Genomic DNA, 25,170 nt, shown 5'->3' with positions numbered 1-25,170 from the left:
GTGTGTAACTCCTCAGCTGGGAATCCCAGAGCACAAATGTTCTTATCCTCCTTGGTTTTTTATTTGCATGCTCAGCCAAGGTTAATGTTGCCTATGGTTGATTATTTTTTCCCCTCAGTCTTGGGTCTCCCTATACCAGTGGTTCTCAACTAATATAATTCTGAAGATATTTTTGCTTTTGGGGGCCAGGTACTGTTAGCATCTGGTGGAAAGAGGCCAGGGATACTACTGAACACCCTTAGCACGCAGGACAGCTCCTCCCTCCTTGACAAAAAATTCACGTAGCCCCAAATGTCAATGGTGCCACCACCGAGGAGCTCCCAAGTCCACAAATAACTGATTTGCCCACATTTTGGTTTGAATTAGTCACTAAGCTATGAACCAGCCCTATCACACCATAGTTCATTTATTTTGCTTCTCTAGGCTTGGCACCTTTCTGCCCTTAGTTTTTTATAATAGTGGAGAATTTAATGGTTGAGTTTTTATACTTCTCTCTGGTGGATTCAGACATTTGCCTATAGTTTACTTAATTGAATCATAGCTCCTAACTCATGGCCAGGCCCTGAATAGATAGTTACCCCCTAAGTATTTATAAATTGATTGCTCATCCCAAAACCCAAAGTACTCTTTTCATGCTGGGGAGATAAACGGCTCCTAGAATTCCAGAATCCTGAAGGGTCATGTAACACCTTTACCCACTACTGGGTAGACGTTTCCTACTTGAAGTAAATGAAGAAGTTTATGCATGTAACCCACATGTAATATTTTGGTTGGGGAGGGGTGGGAGTCAGAAAGATGAAAGATAGTCACTATTTTGAAACCTTGCACTTTCAGATGAATCAATTCTTCATGTAATCCTGGTGAAAGGTCAAGCACATATTGCAGGCACTCAGTAACCCAAGTTATCTCAAGTGTATGTGTAGTTCATCATTTACTAATAATGAAGACTGTTTAAGCGCTGAGTGATGAGTATCTTCCAACCTGCTTGGAGGTTGCAATATCATTTGGAAGCATCGAAATAATATATGCCACTGGATCTTTGAATTTTCAAAATTAGACTTATGCACACCCAGTCAGACCCTATGGTTTCACACCTCCCTCCTTTTGTACTTGTTCCTTTTATTTGAATTGTCCTCAATCGTTCCTAACCTGGTCCTCCTGGGAAACTCATTTTAATTTTGCAAAACTTTATATCAGCTTTTCATATTCTGTGATTATATTTCAGACCCCGCCTCTCACATATATTCACACAGCCTGCCCCAATCTGCTCCCAAGTTAAAAAAATGTCCTTCTCTGTTCATCCATGTCAATGCCTTTTGCACAGTCTTTCTGTTATCACATGTGTCAACTGTATTTTAATGATCTCTGTCGATTTATCAACATGCTAGGGTTGATGTTCCTAGACGGCAGGCACTGTGTTATTCCTCTTAGTATTCCCATGATTTTCCACATTATGAGTACTTATTAGAATTTAAAACAATTTATATTATTTATTTTGCCAGGCTCAATTTTTTTTTCATTTGTAGAATATTATTGATTAATGGTTATCTCTGATTATGAGACTGAATCGGGGTTGTGGTAGTTAAGAGAGACTTTGCTTACCAATGTTAGAGTAATTTTTTACAAGACTGTTTTCATTTCCTTGTATAATCAAAATTAAAATTTTATACACACACACACACACACACATACATACATAGATATGTATACAGATATAACAAAAGAAGTGTTTTCTATGCCAAGTAGTACCAATGTTCAATGTTGGTGCTCCATGGTGACTGACAGATGTAGTTAAGGTTTGTATTAGATAACACTAGCTGCTGTAACAAACCAAATCTCAGTGACTCGTCATAATAAAAGTTTCTCCTAAGCTTGCTTGAAAGTCCAATGCAGGTATTTCTGGTTGGGCAGCTCTCCTCCAAGTAGTGACTCAGGGACTGAGGCATCTTACTTGTTGTGGCTTTGCCCTTTTTATTATGTGACATTTAAGGTTGCCATGCTTCAAGCTGCACATGGGAAAAACTACAGAGGGTCACATGTGGGAGGTTTTAATGAGCCCTACCTAGGAATGGCATATGTTACTAGTGTTCACTTTCCATTGCCTAGAATTCCATCACTTGGCTGCCATCTAGCCAGACCTAACTCAAGGGAGTCTCTCTGTATACAAAATGGAAAATGGAATCTGTTAGAAGAACTTTGAAAAGCTCACAGAACAAATGGTAGACTGAGGGATTGGACAAGAACTAGGGGAGTGCTAGGTGGGGTCCAGGGAACAAGAAAATCTGCCATGGATTTTCAGTCTTCCAATCATGCTTCTAAGATTCAAATTCCCCATTAGGATAGAGCAGGGGGTGGGGAGTATATGGACCATATAGTATATGGGGGTTATATTAGCCTAGTAGCTGCTCATCTCTGAGCACCTAGAAGACGGCAGGACTGACAGTCTGATGGCTTACTGTCCAATTCAGAGTGAAGTTCAAACACGTCCCATGGCTTTGATGACCAGGTGTACTGGCTCCCAGCTACCCTTCTTGCCTCATCTCCTGTTTTTCTCTCTCTCCCCCTCCCAGCTCCATTACACTCCCATATTTGCTGCATGTGTTTGCTAAGTAGTCTCATCTTAGCGATGTTAGTAATATTGTTTGCTAGTATTTGCATGCTTCATCCCTCACGCTTTCCAAATCTGCTCAAATGCCTCTTGACATTGAGACGTCTTCTTTGACTACCCTATTTAATATAGCACCCCAACTCAAACCATCTCCTTCAATCTAATTTTTTGTTTTATTTTATTCACAGCCCTTACCATTACCAAACATTTGTATGTTTGCTTTGTTTTCTGTCTTCCCCTCTACTAGAATGTAAGCAACATGAGAGCAGGAACTTTGTTTTGTTCACATGCGAAAAATCAGACACTGGGTGAGTGTCAGAGCAAGCACTAGAATCCATCAGCAGATCACTTGAGGACCAGCCTAAGAATTGACATGGCCTGAGGTTAAAGTAGCTTGAGGCATTAAAGAATACTAACTTTTATCTTTTTTGCACAATCTGACTCAAATTGTCTACCTTATTCTCACAAACATTTTTGCCATGGATATAATATTATTTATCACTGACCATGGGTAATGCACTTTTAAAATTGGTCTACATTGCTTACAATGCATCATAACAACCATTGTAATTCTGGACTTCTGAAAACTAGTGCAGATGAAGATGTGCACAGGTCTGTGTGCGTGTGAAAGAGACCTACACATATGGACAGGGCATTACTGAGTTCTGCCTGGCGGATTTCTCTTGGTCTGATTGGTTCACATATCAGTTTATGGTGGATACTCACAAGCACATAGGTTAGCTTTCCTAACTGTTCTTGCTGTCAAGTGATGTCCTTTAGGCTTTGCCCACTGCTATTCTTGTGGCCATTTGTGTATATTGGGCTTTGACAAGTAGATTATTACACAATATCCTCTATCCTCTGCCTAAATTCTGAAACAACTGATAAATAAATCAAAGGAATGGCAAATAGAGATGAAAATGTCAACCTTATTACTGATAAAGCTGCTAATATCAGAGAATGTGGCTTAAATATAGGATAACAATGTGCTTTCTAATACCAAATCTCAGAAATAAACAGTTTTATGTACCCAGTCATGAATTCTGAAGGATTACAGGCCTCTCCACAGGAGGGCCTGTTCTATATACTTAACAGCACAAGGAACAAAGTAAAATAGGAAACAGTGATAGAGGGAAGCTAAGCCAGGAAAGACTGTTACATAATAGATGTTCTTCCACATGGAAAGAGATACCTGGAATGAGCAATGAGTGTCTCGGTTAATAATTTAAATAAATTGCTGTGGTGTATTCTGTGAGATTTTGTAGATTAAAAAAACTCCTTTAAAAAATCTAAAAAGGTGTGAATCTTTATACTGCACAGTTTATCCATAATCCCTTGTATAGATGAAGCAGAAGAATGTTCCCACACAACCGAGTGTTCTGAAACTAGGCTGGGAGAATGTTGATTGTGTCTGGCAATGCTCTTGTAGAGGTGAGGGCTTAGGCAAGCACCTGATTCACTTTACTCTGGAGCTGCCTCCAGTAGCAACACCCAAATACATCTTAGATTTCAGAAGACTACAATAAGGAAAAATTAATTTTCAGTTCTACCATAAATCTATAGCTCAGATAAAATTGGTTAATTTGAAGTGAACTGTAAAGATCTTTTAGAAAATTTGCACCCAATGATCATCTTGCTGTAAAAAATCATGCCTAACCCAGTGCCTACTACATACTTGGAGCTCAGTAAATACTTGTTGAATAAGTAATCTGGATTTTGGGCTTCAATCTGAAATCAGTTAAAAGTCAACAATGATTGAAGAAATTTTACAGTTTGGAAATTCATCTGAAACATAAATTCAATGGGTATAAATGGATATTAGAAATGTACAGAAAGAGTAATATAAGCTCTCTTAATTATTTTCCACTAAACTTAATTGACTAGAGTAATCAAAGGCCCCTAGTTAATCTTTAAAACAGGCTGATGCCCAAGGCAAGCTAACCACTCTTTGTAGTAGGCTACTGTCTAATAATACCCATCATTTTGAGTAGCATTGTTACTAAGGGTCAGTTTTGAGTATTCCCAAACCTTTTAATACTAGTTGTACTTGTTATTGTTATAACATGATTTAATTAAATATTACTCAAGCTGATGAAACTGAGTGCAAGAGTAAAAGAGCTATTCTTCTGAAAACAAAGGTGAATGTTTTGGAAAGACTTCACAAGAGGAGAGGTCATAAAAGACAGCATTTCTGTTCGTAGGTATTTCACAGCCTTGTAGAGTAGCTAAGAAATATGTAAAAATAATTCTAGTGTAGGGTGGCAAATACCATAGAAGATTATATGAAGATTCCAGAAGTTCAGAGAAGGAAAATTACTTTTGGCTCACAGAATCATTGACAGCTATGTGGAGAAGTTGATACATGAGCTGGTCTCTGAAAAGTGTAAAGTTTGGGTGTACAGAGATGATTCACTCCAAGTAAAGAGAAGGATGTAAGCAAAGCCTTGTGGGCTAAGGTTAATGTTTGGCTGGAACACAGGGTTCATGAAGAAGAGTGAAAGATAAAGGCAGAGAGATAAGTGGGTTTCAAGTAGTAGAGGGCCCAAACTTCCATGCTTATGAAGTGTCTGGTCATTGTGAAAATAAGATACTTATTCTTCTCATCCACAATGAACTTGAGTGGTCTTTAGGATACCTACAAACTGAGGACTTTATATTAGGGCATGATAAACCTGTATAATAATTTTTTCATTCATGGTTTCATACATTTTTTTTCTTAACTGCCATATAGCTTATAAGCTCCTCTTAACCTAAGCTATTTTATATTACTTTCATTCAACAATGCATGTGATTAATTTTCTGCTAAGGAAATGGGTATTCAATTAATTTTTGGTGAAAATATTAATTGTAGCATTAGTGAATATGTTCTACGTGTCTTTTTTTAAGGCCCATATAAAATACTAACAATTTGTATTAGAATATTACAAGCCTGCTTGATATTTTATACCTCAAAAACATGTTTTTCAGAGTTTGCAATATAAGCAAGATCACATGTGAATTTTTTACTATGTTATAACAGTTGATACTTAATGTGCTCTAACAAGTATAGTAGGGAAAAAATCCTATCCATTACCTTTCTTTGTTTGAAACATTATTAGTGCACTGTGATTCCTTGAGAGTGGAATAAGTCATTATGAAAATCTGAGGTATTTCTCATAATTATATTCCCATAAGGAATGTCAGTTTAGTTTTTGGTCAGAAGAAGGTACTGCTAGTTCCTAGAAATTAATCTTCAGCTTGATAAAAACAAAATATAATAGTTATACATCTTAGCCTTCAGGTAAAAAGTTTGAGGACCTGTTTCACTTCTTTAGAAGTATAGTTCTTTTGTCTTTAAGTAAAAATAAAAGCACCAATTAAAACAAAGATGATAATGGAATAAGGGAAATCATTATTTTGTTAGTTCTACTTCAATGGTTAGCCATTTTCCTCTTTAAAATTTTCAATTTGGATATATGTGTATTTCCTTTCTTTGGTTTTTCTCACTTAAAATGAAAAATGTTATAAAACCACAAGGCTCTTTCCATTCATGACCAATAATTTAATTTTCAATAAGTTACTAGTCTCTCTTTCAGCTAAAGTGTAGAAATGAAGAGACAGGGTATATCTAAGGAGGGTGATCACTGCTAAATTGTGAACACAAGAATTTTTTTGATATGGTCATATTCCAGAATTTTATCCTTCATTTTGGAACTTTAGAAGTTAGATTTTTCCAGCACATTTAATAAAATTTATCTCTTGAGAACTGATTTATACTAATACAACTCACACACACAAAATAAATTTAGAAAATACATCAATTTAACAACAAGATATGAGAATATTACCAGCAAGCATACCAAAACACAATTCAGGGGGTATCATATCCCCTCCTCACTATACAAAGGGGTTAGTATGTCACACAATGAAAATATAAATTAGGGTTTATTGGGAAAAATTTAAAGAGATGGAGAAGTAGCAGAATACACAAATCCTTCAAATACTTATCCCACAGAAATTCTTACTTATTCAGGGCATTGGCTGGACTGCTATAGGAAGACAAGGGCTCCTGGGGGAGGGTGATGCTTATGTAATGCTTAACTTATTTATAGGGAGAGGTGGACATGGAAATAAAAGACAAGATTGAGAACTTTGTCAGAGGACTGGAAACAAAAGAATGGAAACCCTAGAAGTGAAAAATACAATAACAATGAAATATTTGATGATTTTAGTAGCAGTTTAGACATAGCTGAAGACAGAATGAATGTACTGAATGATAGAGTAAAAGAAACATTCAAATGAAGCACAGGTAAGACACAATGAGAAATTGTAATATATGAAAAATTGGAATATTAGAAAAAGGAGAGACAAGGGACAGAAGTAATATTTGAACAGAATGTGGCTAAGAATTTCTCAAAAATGGTGAAAGACATCAATATACAGATTCAAGAAGCCATAAAAACTCCAAGCAGGATAAGATTCCTAATCACAAGATAGTAAAACTTCTGAAAACTAAAGACAACAACAAGATCCTAAAAATAGCAGAGTGATGATAGGGAGAAGTACTCCAGAATACCTTCAGAAAAGCAGTTACATTAACAGTTGATTTATCAATGAAACAATGGAAGATAGAAGACAGTGGAATGCTATTTTTAAAGTATTGAGAGAAAATACCTGCCAATCTAGAATTTTATGCCCTAAAAAAATATTCTTCAAGAATGGAAGTGTAAAAGACTTAAAAAAAAAAAAAAAAGAATAAAGAGAATTTATCACCAGCAGGTTCACACTAAAGGAAATATTAAATGGAATTCTTCAGGGAGGAGGAAAGTAATTCCAGATGGAATTTTGGGGTGCAGAAAGGAATGAAACACAATAAAAAGATTCAGTATCTAGGTAAATCTAAATGAATACCGACCTTTTAAAATAATAATAAAGCAGGGGCTCCTGGGTGGCACAGTTGGTTGAACATCTGACTCTTGATCTCGCCGCAGGTCATGATCTCACAGTTTGTGAGTTTGAGGCCTGCATCTGGCTCTGTGCTAATGGCACAGAGCCTGCTTGGGATTCTTTCTCTTCTTCTCTCTGCCCCTTCCCTGCTTGTGCTCTCTCTCACTCAAATAAATAAACTTAAACAAATTAAAATAATAGTGAAGTTATGTACACAGGATTTAAAAACATTTATATAATTAAAATATAATTACAATAGCATGTAAATTGAAATTCAATTGGTTTATAGTCTTTGTGTTGTTTTGGACAAAACAGAAATACCAATTTGTGTTAGGCATTAATGAGTCAAGGATGCATGTTATAATCTCTAGGGTTATCACTAAAAGAATAGTAAAATGTAACTGCCAAGCTGATAGAGAGGGAAAATGGAATAATAATAAATATTCAAAGGACAATAAGGCAAGAAAGGAGAGAAAAAGGGACATTGAATAGGTAGTGCAAATAGAAAACAAAGAAGACTTAACCCCAAATATATGATAATTATGTTGGTAATTATATTAAGTTTTTTTTTTTTAATTTTTTTTTCAACGTTTATTTATTTTTGGGACAGAGAGAGACAGAGCATGAACAGGGGAGGGGCAGAGAGAGAGGGAGACACAGAATCGGAAACAGGCTCCAGGCTCTGAGCCATCAGCCCAGAGCCCGACGCGGGGCTCGAACTCACGGACCGCGAGATCGTGACCCGGCTGAAGTCAGACGCTTAACCGACTTCGCCACCCAGGCGCCCTGTAGTAAGTTTAAATGAACTAAGTGCTGCATTTAAATTGTCAGAGTTTATTTAAAAAAAAATCTTTGAGCTACTGGTAAGAGACATATCTAAAATATAAGGATATAGGAAGGCTAAAAGTAAAAATGCAAAAAGATATACCATGTAAAAATCAAAACCAAGCTGGTATAGTTTTATTAATATCTAAGTACAACTATATTAGTATCACAGCATCCCTAGGCAAAAATCATCATTTACAGATAAAGGGAACATTTCATTATGATTCAAAGTTACTATTTCCAGAAAGATATAACTATTCTAAATTTATTTGTATCTAATAACGTAGCTTTAAATATATAAATCAGATATTGATAAACTACAAAGAGAGACAAATTCATAATTATAATATAAAATTTTAATAGATCTCTCTCAGCTAATAGAAAAAAACAGACAAAACATCACTAAAGATAAAAAATTTGAATAAGACAATGAATAAGTCATACTTACTGGACCAATATAAAATGTTGCTGAAAGACTGCAGGACACATGCATTTTTCAAGAACACACAAATATTAAAAACAAAACCACCCCAAAAATTTGGCCAAATATCCATAAAACAATTCTTAACAAATTTTAAAGTGTAACAATATAAAATAAATTCTTTGGCTGCAATGCAAAGAAAGCACTAACAAGAAAATAACTAGGAAATCCCCCTGTATTTTGAAATTGAGAAATATATTTTAAAATAATCACTGTGTCAGATTAGAAATCACAGTGGAAATTCAAAAATATTTTGAGATTAATAATAATGAAAATATATATACAATCTTTTATGTGATACATCAAAACCGTTTTTGAAAGAGAAATACACAGCCTTCAGTTAATACATTAGAAAAAAAGTTAAAGAAAGGAAATAATAAAAAGCAGACATTTATGAGATAGGAAACATCAATAAAGCCAAACTTTATTTAAAAAGATTACTAAGGGGCGCCTGGGTGGCGCAGTCGGTTAAGCGTCCGACTTCAGCCAGGTCACGATCTCGCGGTCCGTGAGTTCGAGCCCCGCGTCGGGCTCTGGGCTGATGGCTCAGAGCCTGGAGCCTGTTTCCGATTCTGTGTCTCCCTCTCTCTCTGCCCCTCCCCTGTTCATGCTCTGTCTCTCTCTGTCCCAAAAATAAATAAACATTGGAAAAAAAAATTAAAAAAAAAAAAGATTACTAAGTAATAACCTCTGGCTGTTCTTATAAAGAAAAAAAAAAGAAGATAGAAATAACCAATATCAATAATGAAAAAAAATGGATAACATTTTATTTTTTTTATTTTTTAAGGTTTATTTATCTATTCTTGAGAGAGAGAGAGAAGAGGGGTGCAGAGAGAAGGAAAGAGAGAATCCCAAGCAGGCTCTGCACTGACAGCACAGAGCACGACATGGTTCTCTAACTCACGAACTGTGAGATCATGACCTGAGCCCCAAAGGCAAGACACTTAACTGACTCAGCCATCCGGGTGCCCCGTTATGAATAATTTAACTCCAATGACTTTTTAAAATTTAGGTTCATAGGCCAAATCTTAGAAAAATACAACCTACTAAAATGGACACAAAAATAAACAGAAATTCCAGGTAGACACAAACTATTAAATAAATTATTAATTAAAAACCTTGCCACAAAGAAGACTTCAGGCCCTGATGACTTCACCAATAAATTCTACCAAATGCTCAAGGGAGAAATAATACCATCTTCCACAAATTCTTCCAGAGAATACTGAAAGAGAGAACATTTCCTAATTTGTTTTTTGAGGCAGCACAATCTTGATATGAAAACCTGACAAACACATTGTAAGAAAAGAGATTACAGGTCACTTATTCATGAACACAGGAATAAAATTCCTAAACAAAGTATTAGTAAACAAAATCCAATATTATATAAAAAGTATAATACATCACAAACACATATCATCATTTCAGGAATTCAAGGTTGGCTTGACATCTGGAAATCAATCATTATAATTCCTTACATTAATAGAATAAAAGATATGGTCATCTCCATAGCTGTATAAAAAACTGCTTAATAAAATGTAACATTCATTCATTGTTTAAAAAAACGTCTTAACAAATGGGAATAGAAGGAAACTTCCTTAATCAGATAAAGCTTATCAAAAGGAAGGAGGAGACTGTGGCACTCAGCTCTGGCCTCAAGTATATTTTTCTTGATCTAACTCAGACCTGGTAAACCTTCTCCTTGCTCAATGTAACAAGTAAGTGAGCTACATACACAGGTCATCGAGATGTGTCGGTCTTCTACATGGGAAGCCAGGTAATAATGAGAACGTTGTGAGAATCAGAGGAGAATGAATGAGATGATGTTCATAGCCAATATCCATTAACTATGAGATGATGTATACATTTTTGCATAGATGAGAACACTTGTGTTCCTGAATAAGAAATATATTTCAGAACTCTATGCGGACCATTTATCTTCTATTAAGGGAAATTATTTTTTTAGACTGAGTGTAATGTGAATACTTGGGCTTTGGCTTTACACATGCTAATATAGTCATTCTCTGATTCCTGTTGGCTCTGTCATTCTTCTATTCCTTTGCTTCTCTCCAAAAATCCAGACATCCCAAAATACTTCGGGTTTTTCAGTGAGCCAGGCTGATTTATTCATATGTACATTTTGCATATTCTGTGACATTTTCCTGGAATAACCTCTCCATCCTCACACCACCTCCACTCCTCATCCATTTGGCAAACTCCTATTTATTCTTCAAAATCCAACTCAAGTATCTTTCCTTTGTAAAGTCTTCTCTTCTTTATATTGTCATTGTATCTTGCATGTCTTCTAGAATAATACTAATCACACTGTGTTAACATGTTTAGTTCTGTCTCCCTATTAGATTTTTAATTTCTTGAGAGAAGATTCTGTGTCTTTATATTTGTATTCCTAGTATTTAAACCCAACGAAAGTTTGTTAAGTGAGAAATGAATGAATGAATGAATGAATGAATGAACTCACCTCAGTAGGGCTCTGTCTTCTTAGGATCACCATTTGGGTATTCTGCTAAGCACCCGTGAACTCATCCTCGCTAGTAATGAAAATTTCTCCAGTTGAGTACATTAAATTTACAATCAATAATTAACTCTAAATTGAATTTATAATTGGTTTTATAATACTACTATAGTCATGGGGTCTCAAAATGCTGACTTCTCAGATGCATTCATAACCTTAATGTTTAATTTCATCCTGCTTCTCTTAAAGCTAAAGGGAGAAGGGGTAGAAGGAATTGAAAATTCTGAGGAATAACTTTAATTAGTTATGTAAATAGCCTGAAAAAAAAAAACATTTTAAAATAAGATTCAATCCAAAACCAAGATAGAGTGTTAATTCCTAATTAAGTTCAGTGGTTTTATACCAAAGCAAATAAGTGAGAGAAGAGTTGCCAAGGAAATGGAGAAAGTAGTTCTTCCCACTGCTTTCCAGCCCTTTGCACTCATGGCATATATAGGGAGTGAAATTACTTACAGTGCACTGGGATGAATGGATGAATGGATGAATCTTCTTGCTGTTGAAGACCAGCAGGGCAGGGGTTCTGCCTAGCTGTGATGAGAGCTAGGGAAATCAGGATCTCAGCGGTCCATACACCCTTTGCTGCAGACTGTTGGGGAAACTCTGAGGTTTAAGAAAGGGGGGTAGAATGTAACTGCAAGAATTTATGGTCTTGGCCCTCAGCCTCACCTAACAAATTAGGAAGTGCTCGAAGTAAGTGAGAAAGGCATGTACTATTTAAATTTCATAGTTAGGATTGTGTAGGCTGGTGATTTTTAACTCTGCTTTAGACTGGTGTCACTTGGAAGCTTTTAAAACCTAAAAACACAGAAAAACTGAGACCCTACCCTAGTAAAGTCAAATCAGAGTCTCTGCCGGGAGGGGTATAGGATGGCATCAGTATTTTTAAAAAACTTCCTACAGGTGACTCTCAAATATATCCAGAGTTAAGAACCACTGGCATAAGCAGTGACTGATGATTAAAAATTATTAGTAAGGGACCTAAATTCTAACTGTGTATGTTTTCAAAAAGTGACTCAGTTTAATACTTGTACTTAGTGGCTTTTTGTATACAAAGGTTTTTGGTTTTGTTTTTATTGTTGTAGAAAGGCATATGTCAGTCAGTAGTTTGTGTTTATCTCAAATTATAGCCATATTCCTAGAAGGATATAACCCTTGGAGTTTTAATCTTGAACTTAATGTTTATGAAGTATTGGCAAACAGGATCGCTGAAATGATCAGGAATAGTAACACTGGAGGTTTTTAAAATAAGCCTTGAAGAGGAGATAGATTTAGGTGTGCAGAAAAGGTAGAGTGAAAATTTAAGTGGAGGAACAACATGAGCACCAGAAAGGAAAAGGTATAAGAAAATTTCAGAGAAAAGTACTGCAGACTCTGAGATAGGGGCCCAATGGCAATTGAAGGGGCAGCCAAAGCCAGTTGTGTCTTGAGACACATGAGAGCAGTCCAAAGAGATCACCTTTTCAAACACCTGTAGCAGTTGAAAATGACCTTGCCAAGGCTCCCTAGGTCTCTACTCCAATGATTGTGAAGAAGCCTTAATTACAGATAGTGTTTAGTGAGCACCAACTATATGCCAGGCACTTTTCCTGAGCATTTCGTGTGTATTAACTAATTTAATCCTCACAGCAGCCCCGAGATGTAGGTTCTATTATGATCCCTGGCTCACAGATGAGGAAAGTGCCGCCCACAGGCTGTTTTTTTAGGATATCTCTATATTTTCCCTGTATGGCTCATACTCAGAGTCCACACAATATATTAACTGGACAGGAAATTATATAGTTAAAACAGAAATGTACCAGGTATGAATAAGGTAACAGTTGGTACATGGAAATAATGTCAGCTAGGGATCAAAGAGTTAAGTATTTTGAATTTTTTTTCTACAGATAGAAAAAAATTTACTGAGGAATGAGGAATTTACTGATATTTTTAAAGTTTATGTATTTATTTTTAGAGAGAGAGAGAGAGAGTTGAGAGACAGAGAGAGAGGGCACAAGAGAGCAAGCACAGGCAGAGAGAGGGAGAGAGAGAGAGAATCCAAGCAGGCTCCGCATGATCATTGCAGAGCCCAACGTGGGGCTTGAATCCACAAACTGTGAAATCAAGAGTTGGACACTTAATTGACTGAGCCACCCAGGTCCCCCTCTACTGATATCTTTTGAGCAAGCAGTGTGATGATGAAAATTTTTAGTGAAGTTGGTGTGGAAAGAGGAGTAGGGTAGGGTGAGGATGGGGAGGGTAAGAGGTAAACATTATACCAGCTGACCAGTTAGGAAGCTAATGAAATAATCTAGGGATGACATGATAAAGGTCAGGGTGGTCGTAGTAGTAACAGAAAGGACACAGATGCAAGTGCCATTTTGAAGGTCCTTGCGCCCAAAGAGTGAGCCTGAGTGACTGGGTAAGCCCAGGAGGCCAGGGGGGCAATCCTGATAAGGGTAGGTGGTGAACTGAATCATTCCAGCCTGAAATGTGTTATTATATTTCATATTCTGACTTAGAGTTTTAAATTTTATTTTGTATACCTCCTTATTTTTGATATAGATGGCAATACTTACCTGTATACTTTAATTTCACATTAGCCCATCCACCTAGTAAGAATAGGATATTTACTTATTTCTATATGTAATTAATATTATTATTTATTATTAATATACATGTGATTATTAATAGTATTATTACTTACTTTAGATTATCAGACCAGGATGAAGAGGGCAAGACCAAGCAGAAGTGTATCATAAATGACCCCTCCTTTTCCATGGTGACAGTTCAACGGGAAGATAGTGGAATAACCTGGGAGACCAATTCAAGCAGGTCTTCTACTCCTTGGGCCTCGGAAGAAAGTCAGACTTCTGGTGTATGTAGTCTGGAAGGGTCAACTATGAATTCTTCTCCAGGGAATGTTTCCTTTATTGTGGATGAAGTTAAAAAGGTTCGGAAAAGAACACCTAGGTCAAAGCGTGGCTCACCATCATTGCGTCGGAAAGGCAACAAAAAGAGAAATTCTTTTGAATCTCAGGATGTTCCAGCAAATACAAAAGATAATCTTTTAATTTCAGAAAGCCAGGTACTAAACAATCAGAAAGAGAAGTCATCTAGTGGCGTTCATGATAAAATAAGAAAAAAGAAGACCACCTCAAACACACCTCCTATTACTGGGGCAATATACAAAGAACACAAGCCCTTAGTGTTAAGGCCAGTTTACATAGGAACAGTACAATATAAAATTAAGATGTTTAATTCTGTTAAAGAAGAATTAATTCCTCTACAATTTTATGGAACATTGCCAAAGGGTTATGTAATTAAAGAAATACATTATAGGAGGGGGAAAGATGCATCCATTAGTCTAGAGCCAGATTTGAGCAATCGTGATTCTAACTTAGTTTCCAAAACAGGAAAATTAGTAGCCCCAAGCATAGAAGATGATAAAGTAACAGGGCTTGCTTCACCCTGGAGAGGTGTACTCTCCAAAAGATCAGAGTCCTCGACCTCCTCATTCAGTCATGAAGATGAAAAGAAAATTTACGTTGATTCTCCCCTAAAGGCCACATCTACCACCAAGCACACAGTTTCCTCTTATGCAAGTAATGACACAGCAGAACAAGAAACACAGCTCAGCCCTCCACAGTTAGTGCCACAACAACCAGGCGATGCAACAAAACTCTGTGAAATGGAGTCTTCCCCTCTTACACCTGATACATCTACAACTGGGTTCCTGGGAAGAGCAAAGGAAGAATTTGAGCCTGATTCACAAGAAATTGTGACATCAGAGCGTGACTCTTCAGTCTCACCACCTTCAGTGGGTGAGGTAAAGAAGGAAGATGTGTATTCTGCTGACCATTCCATTTCATTGGAGGCAGAAAAAGTTTCGCAGGTAACAGGTTTACCAGGTCTTGCAGCATCCATCCAGGAGGATTTTGGCCCAGAGACAGAAGGGGTGAACCTGACTTCAACAGAAAGGGCAGAACCAGTCTCTGAAAAATGGAGCCCTCCTCATCTTGATGTCAAAGGAGTGGAGGAAGAAAATGTGCCTGAGCCATCCATTTCTCTTTCTGAACCTCCAGTATTAGAGGAATCAAAGAAAGAAATAGAAACTTCTCTACCAATAGCTACTACCCCTGAGTCTGAAGATTCTAATTTAGTGGAAGAAGAGATCATAGAACTTGAATACCCAGAAAGTCCATCTATTTCTGAGAAGCCCTTCCCATCATATTTGGCCCCTGAAGTGGAGCGGAAAGAAGAGGAGATCACTTTACCATCACTGAAAACATCAACACCTGAATATGTTGCTTCATCTGAGGAAGAAAGAGAGGAAAATGAGTCTGTTTCTACTGATTCTGCTTTTGTATCAGAATATTCAGTCCCACAGGATTTGAACCATGAACCAGAGAAGCAAGAAGTTGAGCCAGTTCCTCCATCCACTGTGAAAGGTGTATCTGAACATGCAGTTTTTTCAGAAGAGGAGAATGAGGAATTTGAGCCTTTGGCCTCTGTGTCTGAACGCTCTCTCTCACCATCCACAACTGAGAAGACTTCTGAATGCCAGTCCCCACTGTTTTCAGCAGCTATCTCAGAACATGTGGTCCTGTCTGGAGAAGAGGCTTCAGAAAGTGGATATTACACACCAGATTCCACATCTACTTCTGAATATTCAACTCCATCACAGGCAACAAAAGAGTCACTGAAGAAAACAATTGACCATAAGCCCCCATTAGAATCAACAGGTGTTTCTGAGCATGTGATTCTATCAGAAGAGAAGGAAGATACAGGACCATATTCCCCAGATGTGGCCTCTGAATATGAATACTCTCTCCCACCATCCACAACTGAGCAGACTTCTGAATGCCAATCCCCACTGTTTTCAACTGCTACACTGGAACAGGCGGTCGTGTCTGAAGAGGACCTAGGAAGTAAGCGTTTCACACCAGATTCAACATTGAGTTCCCAATATGCAGTTCCATCAAATGCAATGCAGGAATCCCCAAAGAAAATAATTGATGATGTGTCCCCATTAAAATCAAGACATGTTTCTGAGTGCATGATTTTGTCAGAAGAAAAGGAAGATACTGGGCCATATTCCCCAGATGTGGCCTCTGTATCTGAACACTCTCTTCCACCATCCATAACCGAGCAAACTTCTGAATGCCAGTCCCCACTGTTTTCAACTGCTACACTGGAACAGGCGGTCCTGTCAGAAGAGGACCTAGGAAGTGAGTGTTTCACACCGGATTCAACATTGACTTCCCAATATGCAGTTCCATCAAATGCAATGCAGGAATCCCCAAAGAAAATAATTGATGATGTGTCCCCATTAAAATCAAAAGGTGTTTCTGAGCACATGATTTTGTCAGAAGAAAAGAAGGAAGACACTGGATTGTATTCCCTAGATGTGGCCTCTGTGTCTGAACACTCTCTCCTACCATCCACAACTGAGCAGACTTCTGAATGCCAGTCCCCACCACTTTCAGCCACTCCATCTGAACATGTTGTCCTATCAGAAGAGACAGTAGAAATTGAGCGATACACACCCTCTTCCACCTCAACTTCTGAAGTTTCAGTACCACCATATACAACACCCGAATCACAGGGGGAAGAAATTATCCAGATATCCCCTTTAAATCTAAAAGGGGTCTCCTCACCCACGAATATCTCAGAAGAAGAGCAAGAAGACATTGGACCCTTTTCTCCAGACTCAGCATTTGTGTCAGAATTCTCATTTTCACCCTATGCAACTCAGGAAATAGAGAAAAGAGAATTTGAATGCGATTCTCCAATATGTTTAACATCACCATCTGAACACACTATTTTGTCAGATGAAGACACTGAGGTTGAACTTTTCTCTCCAGACTCAGCATCACAAGTTTCAATTCCACCATATAGAATCCCAGAAACAAAGAAAAATGAATTTGAGCATGATTCACTGGTAACTACAACATCTGCCTCAGGATACTCTTGCTTTTCAGAAGCGGGTGAGGAAGACATTGCACCAATAGCTGCTACACCTGTACCTGAGCACCTCAGTTCATCACAGAAGCAACAAGCCAAACCTTCCCCTTCACTGTCTGCACCTGAAGACTCGAGTTTGCCACCTTCAGCAAATAAAAGAGAGATCACAGAAGTTCAGCCAGATGCTCAAACAATCTCAAGACCTGTATCTGAATATCTCATTTTGGCACAGGAGCAGATAACTCAAGCATTTTTAGAACCTGACTCTGAAGACTTGATTCCATCATATTTAACCAGTGAAATGGATAAGGGAGAAATTCAGACTATTTCATCAGTAGCTGCAAGACCAGTTTCTTTACCTGAACAATCATTTACGGTAAAGGAAGACACCAAGCCTGGTGTGTGTTCATCTCAATATTCAGCTTCACCTGATTCAGTTCATGCACTTAAGGAGGAACAAGAACTCAAAGCTTCACTCACTCCAAAAGCTGCAAATGAACAGATGGCTTTGTTAAAAGTTAAAAGTAAGGAAGAAATTGTGCCTGATTCTCAAGAAGCTACAGCACATGTATCACGGGATCAAGAAATGGAGCCTCAGCCTCCAAATGTTCTAGGGTCTGGGATGAAATATTCAGTTCTTCCTGACTTGGTAGATGAGCCAAAGAAGGATGTGAAACCTAATTTAGCTCCAACTGTGACATCTGAACTAGAACAGAGAATGTTGTCAGAGAACGAACCTGAAGTAATAAAATCATATTCACGTCTAAAGGACACATCTTTATCTGGACCTGAGATTTTATCAGCAGTGAAAACACAAGTGAAACATGACTCTAAAATAACTGATACATCTAGAGTGCTGCATTCAGCTCCACCAGGAGTGCAAAAGGGAACTGAACATGAACCACCTGCACCAGAATTTCCGGAAGAAATAAAGAAAGAAATTGAACCTAGTTGTTCATTAACCACAACATCTGTAACTAAGCATGACTCAGGCTTAACTAAGTTAACAAAAGAAGAAATCCCAACAGATTTCTCTTTTACCACCCCTCTAGAACATCCAGTCTTAACAAAAGTAGAAAAGAGTGAATTAGGAAGTGATTTGCCACCACTGGTGACGTCGACAGATGAACATCCACTTCTTAAAGAAGAAAAGGTAGCACTGAAAATTAGTTCTTCTACTGAAACGGCTACATCTGAACGTCCAGCTTGGTCAGAAGCAGAGAAAGAAATTAAACTTGATTCACCTGCAGGAATATCCTCTGTACCAGTGCATTCTTTGTCCAAGGTAGAAACTGAAGAAGTTAAACCTGGGTTGCCAATAACAAAAGCATTGTCTTGTCAACATTCAGATGTAACTAAAGAAGGGAGGGTGGAAAATGAACAAGGTGTTTCATTTTCTACAGTCCTGGACTCTGAACAACTGGTTTTACCAGAGAAAAAGAATTCTTTGTCTGCCTCAGAAGTGTCAGGGCCTGAACATGTGCTTTTGCTCAACGAAGGTAGTGAGGTAAAGGAAAAAGAAACCAAACTTTTTTCCTCACAAAACATGTCACCTGCACCCAAACAGACAGCCCCAGAATGCCAAAATGAGGAAATAAAAAGTTCTCCTGCATTGGAAAATTTAGCATCAGAAGATTTAACTCCAACCCTTGGAGATGATAAGAACAAAGAGGCAGAAGAGCCATCTTCTACAGCGCGGGGAAATTTCCCATCAGAAAGACAAGATCTTGTTCTGGCAGAGCTGTCTTTGGAACCTGAAAAGAAAGACAAGCCATACCAAGTATCAGAATTACTGAGCACTGGGTCAGAAGTCATTCATAGTTTAGGTGGGCAAGATGGATCCATAGATACAAAACACATAAAATCTCCCATAACCGAAACAGGGGATTCTGTCTTAGAAAAGAGCCTCACTGAACTTAGGAGTAGAGGAGAAGGAAAAGAAGAAAACAGGGAACGTCATGTGTCAGCTACAGTCGACCCTGAAATTCCAGAGGTTTCATCATACCTTAGGGAGGAACCACAGATTCAAGAACTTAAATCTTTCTCTCCCAAGGTAGTCAGCTTAGGATCAAAGCAAGCATTGGACCCTCTAGTTGAAGGAGACAGCCCCAAAGAGCTTCAGCCACTTTCTTTTTCTTTAAAACCATCATCAGAGAAATTGAATGATTCAGCCGACATTAAAGAGGGAGAAAAACAGGAAATAAACCCATTACTGTCAACAGGAAATTTGAAGACACAAGTGATAGGACATATTGAAACAAAATTAAATGAACAAACAGACCAACCAAATTCATTCCGTGTGCCCCAGAGTATAACAGATCCATCTAAGATTGTTTCTTCGGACCTCCTTGTAGAAAAAGAGAAGCCAGGAAAAGCACTTCATTCAGAACAAGCTGTTAAATTACCTGATATAAGCACATCTTTTGCAGATAAACAAGATCTGGGAGTTAAACAATTTTTATTTCTGAAAGAGAATTTGCCTTTGGAAGAATCAAAATCACGTACAACAAATGAGCCTGAAGATGTTAAAGAAACACAAGTGAAAGAGGCCCTTATTTTTCCAAAGGATAAAAGCTGGATACTAGAAAAGCCAGAAAGGGATCTGGCAAGTCAACATGAAGAAAGAATATCAGGATCTGTGCAGCTGGGTTCCTCTGGCAGTAATGATTTGATGACAGGACAGCTTAAGGCTGTTTTGCCAGATAAAGACCACACATGTGAAACCAAAAAGCAGGTTCTGCCACATTCTGCTGAAGTATCTCCTGTATCATTACAAGAGCCAGTATCTACTCTCAGTACCTTCAGTGGTGACATAGAGACCTTATCAACTAGAACTTACTCTTCGGAAGAAACAAAGCTGGCCCCCAAACCCAAATCTTTAGTTCCAACTGGAAGTGTAGAGAGAAACGAAGCAGAGAGGAAGCAGATCTTTTCTTTCATGGGGAGTGAAAGTTTGACAGTGGAAAAAGCAAACGCAGAATTGTTCAGGCCTTGCAAAGAAGGCAGCCAGGAAGAAATCAACCTACCTTCCGAAAGAATCCTCCAGAAAGGAGTGTCTGGCCCATCAGTGGAACTGATCAAATCAGAAACTATTCCCTCTCCCTCCAAAGCAGCCCCTTTCCTGGCAGAAGATGCAGAATCTGCATCGGACAGTGAAAAAGAAGCGCACAGGAGTATATCTTCTTTACCTGGAGAGAAGTCATTAGAAAAAGAAAAAACGATTCAGTCAAAGGTTTTAGATGTTAATGAGAGAGGGAAACCAGCACCTGAAGTGAAAACACCCACACCAGTAAAACTCCTATCTTCGATCCAAGAAAATGAAGAACCTCAATCTGCAGAGCCATCTGAGGCAACACAAAAATTGCCTAAGCAGCCAAAGGCAGTTGAGCGAGGCCTTTCTGAGGAGAAGGGAAAGAAAGGAATCTTATCATGGATGTCCAGTTTGTTTTTTGGATCAAGGACTCCAGATGACAGAGTTGCTGAAAAAGATTTAGAAACTCAGCCAAGTCCATCTGTAGAAAAAGCAGTGCCTGCGACACTGAAGTCTGAAGGAGCAGCTCCAGCTGACTTTAGTGCAACCAAGACGCCAACTGATCATCTGTTATCAGAGACAAAACTTAAACCTGCTGAAAAATCCAGAGGTACTTTAGTTAAATCTGGTGAAAGCCAAGACTTTAAAGAAAAAACTACATTTTTATCAAATGTAGACGTTTTACAACAGCCCCAATCCAACCTTGAGGTGTCTAGTGAAGATTATGGGAAAAAGGAAATCCTAGCGTATTCAGAAGAAATGGATTTAAACTCGGTAGTTACTTCTGCTGATGGTGAGGAACGTCTTGAAATTCAATCTTATTCTCCCATGGGTGAGAAATCCATGGTAGAAGAAGCACAAAATGCTGTTCCTCTTCACGTCGCTGATAGTAAAAGAGCCCAGAAGCCAGAAATTTCTGCTCCATCTAAATGGAATATTTCTATTCTTAAGGAAGAGCCAAGAAGTGATCAAAAAGAAAAATTACGCTTTTCATTTGATGCAGTGGATAAGGTGCCACAACAGCCAAAATCAGCTTCATCTAGCTTCACAAGTAAAAATATCATGAAGGAATCAGAGAAGCCAGAGACAATAATCTTGCCAGTAGAAGAATCTGAACGCAGTTTAATTGATCTGGGTGAAGACAGACCGAAGAAAGAAATGCAAAAACCTACTTCCTTGAAAATTTATGAAGAGGAAACGAAACTCAGGTCTGTTAGCCCAACTGAGGAGAAAGGTAACTTGGAAACCAGATCACATTCCTTGGCAGAAAAGAAGGTGCTGGCAGAAAAGCAAGAAACTATGGCCCCGTTAGAATTTAGAGATAATGAAGTGGGGAAGGCACAAATTGCACGTGGATCTAGCCCTATTAAATTGGAAGAATCAAAAACCACAGCTGTGCTTCAGCAAGTCTCTCAAAATGAAGACCACAAAGAAAGATACACAATTATGGAGGAGGAGAAAGATGAAAAACAAAAGCAGTCACAAGCATTTTTAGAAGGAAGAAAGTGGCAGGAAATTCAACCTTATTCCTTGAATGTAGCCAGGTCTATGCCTGAAGAATCAGATATCTCTTTAAGTCATTCTTCAGGTGAAACTCAACCACTTTCATTAGTTAAAACTCTATCAGTTACTGAAAAATCAGAAACTGTGTTCTTGGAGGCTCACCCAGAAATCAGAGAAACAAGGGCAGTAGGAACTCAACCACATCCAAAAGAAGAAAGTAAAGTTTTGGTGGAAAAAACCAAGACTTTCCTTCCAGTGGATCTTTCTTATCGTGAAGAAATAGATAAGCAGTCTGTACCTAAGGAAGGAAATCTGATATTGGAAAAGTCAAGCAGGGAGGTGGCAAGTCACAGTGAAGAAAAGAAACAGGTTACAGTGCCAGAGCCATCAAAAGGTGTTTCAATAGATATCACAAAAGAAAGTATGAAACAAGGATCTCCATCTAAAGAATCTGAAAGGATTTTAGATCATCCTTTTGATGAAACCATGAGCTTAGAAACCCCACCATCTTTGTTGTCATCTGCGAAATCACAAACACTTGTTTCTAGAGCTTATCCAGAAATTGATACAGTGAAGAAACAAGAAATGCCATGGTCAGAATTGACTCCAGATAGGCATACAGTCCATACTATTCAAACATCTAAAGATCTAACATCTGAAAGGACTAAACAATCTGTTGTTGCTTCAAATCACCACTTGGAGGCTGTGGAAGATGCCCATGTAAATGAACCAAGCTCTTCAGTGAGCAGCAACTATGCTCGATTTATAAAGGATGCATCATCAATTGATGCTGATAAAATGGTTTCTTCTAGAGAAATATCCAAGGAACCTGAAGACACGTATGTAAAAGATGAAAAATTTACAATGACTAGCAAGCCAGCTGGACTTTCAGAAGATCAAAAGAGTGCCTTCAGTATTATTTCTGAAGGCTGCGAGATATTGAATATTCATGCTTCTGCATTTATTTCTTCTGTTGATCAGGAAGAAAGTGAACAAATGCAAGATAAATTAGAATATTTGAAAGAGAAGGCTTCATTTAAAACAATATCTCTTCATGACAATAGTGAGGCAGTCTCTTGCCATAAAACATTAAAGAGTAAGTTAGAAGATTCTGATCAAGTTATATCATTGCAAGAAAATAAACAAAAGGCATCTTTTAACACAGAAGGGGAGATGCCCACCTATTCAGAAACTGATGATTTCACCTTTAATCAGCCCGCAGCTCCTAGTGAAGAAGATTATTTTGAAAAATATACATTGATTGATTATAACATCTCCCCAGACCCAGAAAAACAGAAAGCTCCATGGAAATTAAATGTTGAAGTGGAACTCTCAGAGCAGGTTACAGAAGATACTGTCTCTTTCCCAGAAGGTTCAGAGGAAAGTGCCCTGGAACATGAATATGACTTGCTGAAGTTAGATGAAAGCTTCTATGGGATGGAAAAGGACGACAGCAAATTATCTCACCCAGAGACCCGGAAGCATTTGGATATCCAGCAATCAGCTGACAGAGATGTTCCAAAGAGCATAAATAGAGATGTGGACTTAAAGGCACCTGGGATGCCATTATTTGGTGCAGAAGAAGGAGTTTTGTCACGAACCCAGATATTTCCTACCACCACTAAAGCCATTAATCCTGAACTTCTGGAGGAGCCACCTGCACTCGCATTTTTATACAAGGATCTGTATGAAGAAGCAGTTGGGGAGAAAAAGAAGGAAGGGGAGACAGCTTCTGAAGGTGACAGTGTGAATTCTGAGGCATCATTTCCAAGCAGGAACTCTGACACTGATGATGGAACAGGAATATATTTTGAGAAGTATATACTAAAAGATGACATTCTCCATGACACATCTGTAACTCAAAAGGACCAAGGCCAAGGTCTGGAAGAAAAAGCAGTTGGTAAGGATGATTCATACCAACCAGTAGCTGCAGAAGGGGAAATTTGGGGGAGGTTTGGAACTATTTTGGGGGAGAAGAGTCTGGAAGAGGAACAGAAAGCTATGTATAGGGAAGGAGAATCAGTAGGCTATGTGGGGCCTCTTGACAATGAAGCTATGCATGGAAAAGTTCCCATCACTGAAGAAGTCACAGTGGTTACCCAGAAGGTGAGCTATGCGATTCCATTTGAAGACACCCATCATGTCCTGGAGAGAGTAGATGAAACAAACAGTCAGAGTAATGAAGCAGAAAATGCAAGTCCAGAAGTCAGTCTGAATGTCCCAGTACAGGTGTCCTTCCCAGAGGAAGAATTTGCGTCTGGCGTAACTTGTGTTCAAGAAACACTGCAAGAATCTAAAGCAATAGTCCCGCCTGAGCCAAGTGAAGACAGGCTCCGCCATAGCCCTGTTCAGGATGAGTATGAATTTGCTGAATCCCTGAATTATGAAATGGTTGTTCAAGACACTTTATCAGAGGAACTATATTCAGAATCCACACCTGAAGATGTGTTATCTCAAGGAAAGGAATCCTTCGAACACATCAGTGAAAATGAATTTGTGAGTGAGGTAGAACAAAGTACATCTGCTGAACAGAAGGAGTTGGGTAGGGAGAGGACAGAACAAGAACAATTATCAGAGTTAGCAACTGAGAAGGAACAAAAGGAACTGAAAAAGTCCCAGATCGACATGTACTGTTACACTTGCAGAAGCCCGATTTCTGCTGTTGACAAGATGTTTGGTGCCCACAAAGACCACGAGGTTGCAACACTTGATACAGCTATAAGTGCTGTAAAGGTAAAGAGATGTTAAAGCTTATAAGTACATGACAATACACATACACTTAACTTGTTTTAATTAACATTTTCTCAATTTAAAAAATGACCAATATTTAATATATTCATATTTAGGCATAATAGTCTGAAAGAAAGCTAATAATTCTTTCCCTAAGCATTTAGTTAAGATCAGTTTGACAAACATTTATTGGGTATACACTATGTGCCAGGCATTTTTCTAGGTTCTTGCAACACCAGTGTAAATAACACAGGGTCACTGCCTTTGAGGGGTCCTCTCTTATGGCAGTAGCCCTTAACATTATCTGAAAGGGCCAAAGGATTTTAAATTGAAAAATGTACTTTCGAGCATAAAACACAATTTATTTTCTATTATCTACGCTATTATTCTTTAAAAATACACATTTATATTACATTGAACAATATTATTGCAAGTTTTATAAAAAACTCAAGATGGTCGTTTTAAATTTTGGTTTTCTCTGTATTTCCTCCTTATGGTAAAATTGATATTAAAAATGGAAAACCTTTGCATTCTTTCTGGCTATGTCTATAGATTCCCAATGTTAAAAAGCTAGTCACAACACGTACCCTCAA

At 38.0% G+C, this 25,170-nt stretch overlaps 1 protein-coding gene across 2 annotated transcripts in view; it reads left to right on the top strand.

The window, feature by feature from the left end:
* CMYA5 (cardiomyopathy associated 5) overlaps positions 1-25,170 on the top strand; it is a 90,888-nt gene that overhangs the window by 19,067 nt on the left and 46,651 nt on the right. For both annotated transcript variants that reach the window (XR_005783005.1, XM_040449867.1), the window contains exon 2: positions 14,059-24,580. Coding sequence is in view for 1 of the 2 variants with exons in the window: in XM_040449867.1 (XP_040305801.1) it covers positions 14,059-24,580 (10,522 nt within the window). In the remaining variant the exon portion in view is untranslated. The remainder of the gene's footprint in view (positions 1-14,058; positions 24,581-25,170) is intronic.

The sequence above is a fragment of the Herpailurus yagouaroundi genome, unplaced genomic scaffold (assembly GCF_014898765.1).
Source record: "Herpailurus yagouaroundi ecotype Mexico unplaced genomic scaffold, PumYag 29, whole genome shotgun sequence".
In the NCBI taxonomy this organism is placed as follows: domain Eukaryota; kingdom Metazoa; phylum Chordata; class Mammalia; order Carnivora; family Felidae; genus Herpailurus; species Herpailurus yagouaroundi.
The sequence above is the reverse complement of the archived record's forward strand: the minus strand, read 5'-3'. Positions and strand labels throughout refer to the sequence as shown.